General features: G+C 56.0%; 1 protein-coding gene across 2 annotated transcripts in view; it reads left to right on the top strand.

The window, feature by feature from the left end:
- Positions 1-8,255, top strand: part of IL12RB1 (interleukin 12 receptor subunit beta 1) — a 23,358-nt gene extending 15,103 nt beyond the window's left edge. Inside the window, exons 10-16 of one of the 2 annotated variants that reach the window (XM_036315206.1) lie at positions 198-365; positions 1,059-1,196; positions 1,536-1,691; positions 2,038-2,172; positions 2,973-3,078; positions 7,000-7,081; positions 7,725-8,255. In XM_036315206.1, coding sequence (XP_036171099.1) covers positions 198-365; positions 1,059-1,196; positions 1,536-1,691; positions 2,038-2,172; positions 2,973-3,078; positions 7,000-7,081; positions 7,725-8,084 — 1,145 coding nt within the window. In that variant the 3' untranslated portion in view covers positions 8,085-8,255. The remainder of the gene's footprint in view (positions 1-197; positions 366-1,058; positions 1,197-1,535; positions 1,692-2,037; positions 2,173-2,972; positions 3,079-6,999; positions 7,082-7,724) is intronic. The other variant, XM_036315207.1, reaches the window with a different exon arrangement.
- Positions 8,256-8,622: the final 367 nt, after the last annotated feature.

Raw genomic sequence — 8,622 nt, 5'->3', positions numbered from 1 at the left:
TTCAAACATCCCCTCTGTCCCCTCTGTGCCCAGCCTCCCACAGGGCAGCTCCCAGTGTCAGGAGACAGAGGTACAGACACTCTGGGCCCCGTTGGGTAGAGCTGGGCAAGAGGGGGCGGGGTTCCAGGAGCCTTGGTGGGTGGTGGACTGAGGCGGCTGTCCTGAGGTGCCCCACCCCCGGCCCCCTCTCCTTGCAGAACCGGGACCTCTGAATATCAGTGCCGGAGCCCATGGGACCACTATGAGTTGGCCGGCCAAGGCCCCGGGCCTCACATACTGCATTGAGTGGCAGCCCCAGGGCCAGGACGAGAGCCCTGCCAACTGCAACCTGACTGTGCCCCAGGACCCGGATTCTTCTGGAACAGGTACCAGGGTGGTGGCTGCCCCCTGCCTGCCTCCTCCAGTGGAGCTCCCGGTCCGCTCAGACCTGCGGGGGTTGTACACGGGAGTGTCCGAGGCCTAGAGAGTCTGGCCACTTGCTTGAATCACACAGCGGTGGGGAGAGGCCGAGACTCGCGCCCCACCCCCGATGCAGGCTGGAGGCTCCTGCCGGGAGCCTGGGGTGGTGGCAGGGCTCAGCCCTGGGCAGATGGCGCTCAGGCGGCTAATGAGTCTCACATTCCAGGGTGTTTCTTAAACATTCACCCTCGTCAAGGAAGGTGGCAGCGGGCAAGAGGCTGGTGACAAAGTCCTGAGGCCTCTGGACGGAAAGAGAGGGTGCCCTGCGGCCCAGGCAGCCTTTCGCTCCCCCACTTCCTGCCCTGGGCCTGGCTGGGGCCACAGGAAGCTTTAGCCTCAACCTGTCCCTCCAAGCTCCCAGCCTGGGGAGGAGGAGCGGGACGTAGAGACTCTGCCCCCTGGGGTAATGGCTGGGCTGAAGGGGCTGGGGGTGGGTTGGGGAGCGTGGGGAGGGACGCTGGAGGAGGGGACACTGGGGCGAAGGCCGTGGAGTATGAGTCGGAGCGCTCTAGGAGTTCCTTGCAGAGGGCACAGCCGGTGCGAGGTGCGGAGGGGGAACCACCGCTGACTGGCTGGCCTGCCCTCGCTAACCCTTTCAGCCACCCTCCGCTGGAGCCCAGCTGCCGGGGCGCTGGGGCAGAGGGCGTGCTACCGCGTCACCGTCTCGTCCTCGGCACAGCCCAGGAACCCCGCCTCGTGGTCCACCGTCTCGTCCGCCTACCACTTCGGGGGCAATGGTGAGTGGCCCGAACTTGCAGGGCGGTCTTCCTGGAGCCTCAGCAGCGGCCCCAGGAGTCAGGAGGAGGAATAAGCGTTTAGGGTTACGGCTGCTGGCCGGACCCTGGCCACGCTGGCCGGGTGCAGTGAGCTCAGTCAACTCCTAAGACACCTGAGAGGCGGTGCCCATCTCATAGATAAGACCCCGGAGGCTCAGAGAGGGGGCGTGGCGGGGCCCGAGTGGTGGGGCTGGGGGTCGCGGCCAAGGTGCCCTGGGCAGTGCTGGGACGGAAGTGCCTGGCCGGGGCTCTGGGGGTTGACCATGGCCATGACGCCGGTTGCCTTGACGCTGGTTGCAGCCTCCGAGGCTGGGAGCCCACAGCACGTTTCGGTGAAGGTGCTCAGCCCGGACTCGGTGTCTGTGGACTGGACGCCGTCCCTGCTGAGCCCCTGCCCTGGCGTCCTGAAGACGTACGTGGTGCACTACCGGGACGAGGACAGCAACCAGGTGACCGGTATGTGGGGCAGCGCGGGCCTGGCCGGGGGAGGAGGGGGTCTGGGCTTGAGTCCTGCCTCGCGATGTGACCCTGGGCACCTCACCGCCCCTCTCTGGCCCTTCGTTTTCCAATAATGCAAGGTAATTGGACTCAGGGGTCTCGACTGCCCCCGAGAGGGACCGGGGGCACTGCCAGGTGCTCAGAGTGTGCCAGGTGTTTGAATGGCAACCCCTCACTCATATCAGCAGCTCCACTCCCACTGGGTGTGACAGCCCCCCGGTGGGACCAGGGACACCCCACTGCCTGAGCCCAGCCTCCTGGGAGTAGAGGGGGTCCAGGGACCCATGGTTGCCTCCCCCTGCAGAGCTGCCCGTGAACCGCACGGAGACCCAGGTCACCCTCGTTGGCCTGCGGGCTGGCACAGCCTACAGCGTGCAGGTGCGAGCAGACACTGCGACACTGAGGGGCGCCTGGAGCCAGCCCCAGCGCTTCCACATAGGTGAGTGGGGGCCCGGGGCAGGGCCCAGGTGTTACCCAGCATGCACTGTCCCATTCCGCATGAGTCCGCCAGCGGCCCTGCCCTCCATGCATCACCTTCAGGAGAAAGTCCAGCTTGATCTGCTCCCACCGCCTCCACCCACCTCATCTCCTACAGCTTCCCCGTATGAACCTCTCTCACACTCCTGTGGCCTTGCTCAGGAGGGCCCCTCAAATACCTGGAATGTTTGTTTTCTCTGCTGTCAAACTCCTACTCATCCTTCAAAACCCAGTGCCAAAGCTTCTTCCTCCGGGAAGCCTTCTGTGCTTCCCTCTGGGCACCCTCCAGCTGTGACCGCCCCTCTTCCCCACCTGACACCTTGGGGATGGGTGGGGGTATCTGTGTCTGGTCTGCCTCCTCCAGCTGGTATGGGGGCAGCACAGGAATGCATATGAATGAGTGAGTGGGGAGGCGGGCTCCATTGTCTTGGGGGTTGTCCCTGTGAGAGATTTGGAGACTAAATGATCCCTGTTCCTGCCACGGTCCCTGCCTGCTGTCCTCGCAGTGAAACCTGGACAGAACCAATAGTCAGGGGTCCAGGGGCGCGACAGAGCACTTCTTGTGTGCCAGGCCTTATCCCGCCGTCACGGGCCAGGAGACTCCCTGGCCTCCCACTTCACAGATGAGGAAACTGAGGCATGGTGGGGCCGGTGGTGTGCCAGGGTCCGCAGGAAGTTGATGGATGGCCTGACCCACCCGATCCCTCCCTGACGAGAGGCAGGAGGTACCCCTCCCCCAACCCAAGCTCTCTCACTCCCAAGACGTCCAGCTTCCGGAGCTGTCCGGTTTGTCCATCTTCCTCGCCTCCCTGGGGAGCTTCCTGAGCATCCTCCTCCTGGGCGTCCTCGGGTACTTCAGCCTGAACAGGTAACTCCCAGCCTCTCCCGGACACGGTCCCCCACAACAGCTACAGTAGCAATAGCAGCAGCAGTATCAGTGGTAGTAGCATTAACAGTAACAGTAGTAGTGGCAGTGGCAGTAGCAGTAACAGTAACAGTAGTAGTGGCAGTGGCAGTAGCAGTAACAGTAACAGTAGTAGTGGCAGTGGCAGTAGCAGTAACAGTAACAGTAGTAGTGGCAGTGGCAGTAGCATTAACAGTAACAGTAGCATTAACAGTAACAGTAGTAGTGGCAGTGGCAGTAGCAGTAACAGTAGCAGTAGCATTAACAGTAACAGTAGCATTAACAGTAACAGTAGTAGTGGCAGTGGCAGTAGCAGTAACAGTGGCAGTAGCATTAACAGTAACAGTAGCATTAACAGTAACAGTAGTAGTGGCAGTGGCAGTAGCAGTAACAGTAGCAGTAGCAGTAGAAGTAGCAGTAACAGTAGCAGTAGCAGTAACAGTAACAGTAGCATTAACAGTAACAGTAGTAGTGGCAGTGGCAGTAGCAGTAACAGTAACAGTAGCATTAACAGTAACAGTAGTAGTGGCAGTGGCAGTAGCAGTAACAGTAGCAGTAGCATTAACAGTAACAGTAGCATTAACAGTAACAGTAGTAGTGGCAGTGGCAGTAGCAGTAACAGTAGCAGTAGCAGTAGAAGTAGCAGTAACAGTAGCATTAACAGTAACAGTAGTAGTGGCAGTGGCAGTAGCAGTAACAGTAGCAGTAGCAGTAGAAGTAGCAGTAACAGTAACAGTAGCATTAACAGTAACAGTAGTAGTGGCAGTGGCAGTAGCAGTAACAGTAGTAGTGGCAGTGGCAGTAGCAGTAACAGTAGCAGTAGTAGTGGCAGTGGCAGTAGCAGTAACAGTAGCAGTAGTAGTGGCAGTGGCAGTAGCAGTAACAGTAACAGTAGTAGTGGCAGTGGCAGTAGCAGTAACAGTAACAGTAGTAGTGGCAGTGGCAGTAGCAGTAACAGTAACAGTAGTAGTGGCAGTGGCAGTAGCAGTAACAGTAGCAGTAGTAGTGGCAGTGGCAGTAGCAGTAACAGTAACAGTAGTAGTGGCAGTGGCAGTAGCAGTAACAGTAACAGTAGTAGTGGCAGTGGCAGTAGCAGTAACAGTAACAGTAGTAGTGGCAGTGGCAGTAGCAGTAACAGTAACAGTAGTAGTGGCAGTGGCAGTAGCATTAACAGTAACAGTAGCATTAACAGTAACAGTAGTAGTGGCAGTGGCAGTAGCAGTAACAGTAGCAGTAGCATTAACAGTAACAGTAGCATTAACAGTAACAGTAGTAGTGGCAGTGGCAGTAGCAGTAACAGTGGCAGTAGCATTAACAGTAACAGTAGCATTAACAGTAACAGTAGTAGTGGCAGTGGCAGTAGCAGTAACAGTAGCAGTAGCAGTAGAAGTAGCAGTAACAGTAGCAGTAGCAGTAACAGTAACAGTAGCATTAACAGTAACAGTAGTAGTGGCAGTGGCAGTAGCAGTAACAGTAGCAGTAGCAGTAGAAGTAGCAGTAACAGTAGCAGTAGCAGTAAAAGTAACAGTAGCAGTAGCAGTAACAGTAGCAGTGGCAGTGGCAGTAACAGTAGCAGTTGCAGTAACAGTAACAGTAGCAGTAGCAGTAACAGTAGCAGTAGCAGTAACAGTAACAGTAGTAGTGGCAGTGGCAGTAGCAGTAACAGTGGCAGTGGCAGTAGCAGTAGCAGTAGCAGTAGCAATAACAGTAGCAGTAACAGTAGCAGTAACAGTGGCAGTGGCAGTAACAGTGGCAGTGGCAGTGGCAGTAGCAGTAGCAGTAACAGTAGCAGTAACAGTGGCAGTGGCAGTAGCAGTAGCAGTAACAGTGGCAGTAGCAGTAACAGTGGCAGTGGCAGTGGCAGTAGCAGTAACAGTAGCAGTAGCAGTAACAGTGGCAGTAACAGTAGCAGTAACAGTGGCAGTGGCAGTAGCAGTAACAGTGGCAGTGGCAGTAGCAGTAGCAGTAACAGTGGCAGTAACAGTAGCAGTAACAGTAACAGTAGTAGTGGCAGTGGCAGTAGCATTAACAGTAACAGTAGCATTAACAGTAACAGTAGTAGTGGCAGTGGCAGTAGCAGTAACAGTGGCAGTAGCATTAACAGTAACAGTAGCATTAACAGTAACAGTAGTAGTGGCAGTGGCAGTAGCAGTAACAGTAGCAGTAGCAGTAGCAGTAGCAGTAACAGTAGCAGTAGCAGTAACAGTAACAGTAGCATTAACAGTAACAGTAGTAGTGGCAGTGGCAGTAGCAGTAACAGTAGCAGTAGCAGTAGAAGTAGCAGTAACAGTAGCAGTAGCAGTAAAAGTAACAGTAGCAGTAGCAGTAACAGTAGCAGTGGCAGTGGCAGTAACAGTAGCAGTTGCAGTAACAGTAACAGTAGCAGTAGCAGTAACAGTAGCAGTAGCAGTAACAGTAACAGTAGTAGTGGCAGTGGCAGTAGCAGTAACAGTGGCAGTGGCAGTAGCAGTAGCAGTAGCAGTAGCAGTAGCAATAACAGTAGCAGTAACAGTAGCAGTAACAGTGGCAGTGGCAGTAACAGTGGCAGTGGCAGTGGCAGTAGCAGTAGCAGTAACAGTAGCAGTAACAGTGGCAGTGGCAGTAGCAGTAGCAGTAACAGTGGCAGTAGCAGTAACAGTGGCAGTGGCAGTGGCAGTAGCAGTAACAGTAGCAGTAGCAGTAACAGTGGCAGTAACAGTAGCAGTAACAGTGGCAGTGGCAGTAGCAGTAACAGTGGCAGTGGCAGTAGCAGTAGCAGTAACAGTGGCAGTAACAGTAGCAGTAACAGTGGCAGTGGCAGTAGCAGTAGCAGTAACAGTGGCAGTGGCAGTGGCAGTAGCAGTAACAGTAGCAGTAGCAGTAACAGTGGCAGTAACAGTAGCAGTAACAGTGGCAGTAGCAGTAACAGTGGCAGTGGCAGTGGCAGTAGCAGTAGCAGTGGAAGTGGCAGTGGCAGTAGCAGTGGCAGTGGCAGTGGCAGTGGCAGTAGCAGTAGCAGTGGCAGTAACAGTAGCAGTAGCAGTAGCAGTAACAGTGGCAGTGGCAGTAACAGTAGCAGTAGCAGTGGCAGTGGCAGTGGCAGTAGCAGTGGCAGTAGCAGTAACAGTGGCAGTGGCAGTAACAGTAGCAGTAGCAGTGGCAGTGGCAGTGGCAGTAGCAGTGGCAGTGGCAGTGGCAGTGGCAGTGGCAGTAGCAGTAGCAGTGGCAGTAACAGTAGCAGTAGCAGTAGCAGTAGCAGTAGCAGTAACAGTAGCAGTAACAGTAGCAGTAGCAGTGGCAGTAACAGTAGCAGTAGCAGTAACAGTAGCAGTAACAGTAGCAGTAACAGTGGCAGTGGCAGTGGCAGTAGCAGTGGCAGTGGCAGTGGCAGTAGCAGTGGCAGTGGCAGTAGCAGTGGCAGTAACAGTAGCAGTAGCAGTAGCAGTAGCAGTAGCAGTAACAGTAGCAGTAACAGTAGCAGTAGCAGTGGCAGTAACAGTAGCAGTAGCAGTAACAGTAGCAGTAACAGTAGCAGTAGCAGTAGCAGTAACAGTGGCAGTGGCAGTGGCAGTGGCAGTGGCAGTGGCACTAGTAGTGGCAGTGGCAGTGGCAGTGGCAGTAACAGTAGCAGTAACAGTAACAGTAGCAGTAACAACCACTCACTCCAAGTAGAGATTTGCGCTCACTTTACAGATGAGGAAGCTGAGGTGCCGATGGTCAGGGCCGGCAGCAGCGGGGGCAGGGCCAGGTTGCGCCCCGGGGCCTGTCAGACTCCTGCCCTGCCCTCCCCAGTCCACGTCCTCACTGCCTTTGTAACATAATGAAGATGAAAAATACAAGTCAGAACAACAAAACAGGAGAATAGGCAGAAGCACTGTCCTCTGACCGGCTCCCCTGTCTCTGCAGGGCCTTGCCACACCTGTGCCCGCCCCTGCCCACACCCTGCGCCAGCACCGCTGTCGAGTTTCCTGGCGGCCAGGGGAAGCTGGTAAGGGCTCCTTTTGTAATTCTCGGTCCTGTTTATGGGTCTATATACTCTGGGCAAGGGCTCTGATGAGGAATTAGCTCATTTTATTCTCCTCCAACTCATAAGTCAGGGACTCCAAAAACCTGCCCCATTATACAGATGGGAAAGCAGAGGCCCAGAGAGAAACCTCCTGTGGGCCATTCCCTAACGGCAGAAACAACTCAGAGTGACTTTGACCAAAAGGGAATCTGAAGGGGAAAAAAATCCCAAGGTGGGGGCTTCAGGCATGGCTGGATCCAGGAACCATGGATTCATCTTTCCGTGCTGCTGTCCTCCCTACACACTTCTTTCCCAGGCAGGCTCAGTCAGTCTTCCCCCATTGACTGGAGCAAAACTCTCAGGGCCATCACTGATTGGCTCAGCATGGCTCACATGCCCCACCCATGAGCCCAGCTCTGATTGGCTGGGCCAGAGTTACCCGCCCAATCACATCCACTATGAGAAAAGCAGGCGCAATTTCCCAAAGAGAAGTGGGGGTCATTCCAATGGATCTTCAAAGTGGCCTCAAGTTTTAGAGGATGAAGGCAGCGGGGACCTGGCCCACCCCTTATGTGGGGGGGAAATAGAGCCCCGCCCACAGCCTCACCCCGTCCTCCCTCTCCAGGCGTGGCAGTGGACCAGCCCGGCAGACTTCCAGAAGGAGGAGGAAGAGTTCCTGAAAGAGGCCCTGGTGGTGACCATGCCGTGCGGAAAAGGCGAGGTGGCTGACCTGCACGCGCCCAGCCCGCTCCGGGGCCAGACAGAGCTGCCCTGGGGCACCCTTGAGCCAGCCCTAGACGCAGAGCTGTGCTTGGAGGACAGGAGACAGGGGCAAGGACACCCTGAGGCCGGGGTTCTGGAGCCCAGTGGGCAGCACAGTCTGGAGGGCAGCTCTGCCCGGGCGGCTGGACCGTCCCTGCTCCTGGGAGATCACATGCAGAGTCCCAGGTCTGACGGTCTTCGACATACGGGCCTGGAGGCCTGAAGGGGAAAAGGGAATGTCCACCTCATCTTATGGACAGGACAGAAAGACTGACGATTAAAGTCACAGCAGGTGGTTATTAAATGCGTATTGCATACCCAGCCTTTTCTGTTCAGACACTCGCATGATGCCTGGGGCACATCCTGTCCTATTTTACCATTTTACAGACGTAACAACTGAGTCAAACTCCAGCCAAGTGTCCCATACCCCACGTCCCCCTTCCAGGTTCTGCCACCATCGCCCCTCTCCCCACTCTGCCCAGCACCTGTTGCCACATGTCCTGTGAGGGGAACCCTAAAAACCTCCGTGAAACAGAAGAGGCTGCACCAGGCTGGGCTTGACATTATGGGGCAGGGGCAGGCACTGCCATTGGCCTGTTGGGGTGGACTAGACTGGAGCATGGCCCAGGGGGGTCGAAGCGGATCCCAGGGTCCTGGGCTGGGGGTTCTGTCCCAGGAGCACTGGGTGGGGAGTCTGGCCACTCCGCTCCGCCCTGCACTGCTGGGTCTCCAGGCTCAGAGGATCTAGGTGAGGGGAAAAG

This window comes from Myotis myotis, unplaced genomic scaffold (assembly GCF_014108235.1).
Source record: "Myotis myotis isolate mMyoMyo1 unplaced genomic scaffold, mMyoMyo1.p scaffold_m19_p_6, whole genome shotgun sequence".
Taxonomy (NCBI): Eukaryota; Metazoa; Chordata; class Mammalia; order Chiroptera; family Vespertilionidae; genus Myotis; species Myotis myotis.
The sequence above is the reverse complement of the archived record's forward strand: the minus strand, read 5'-3'. Positions and strand labels throughout refer to the sequence as shown.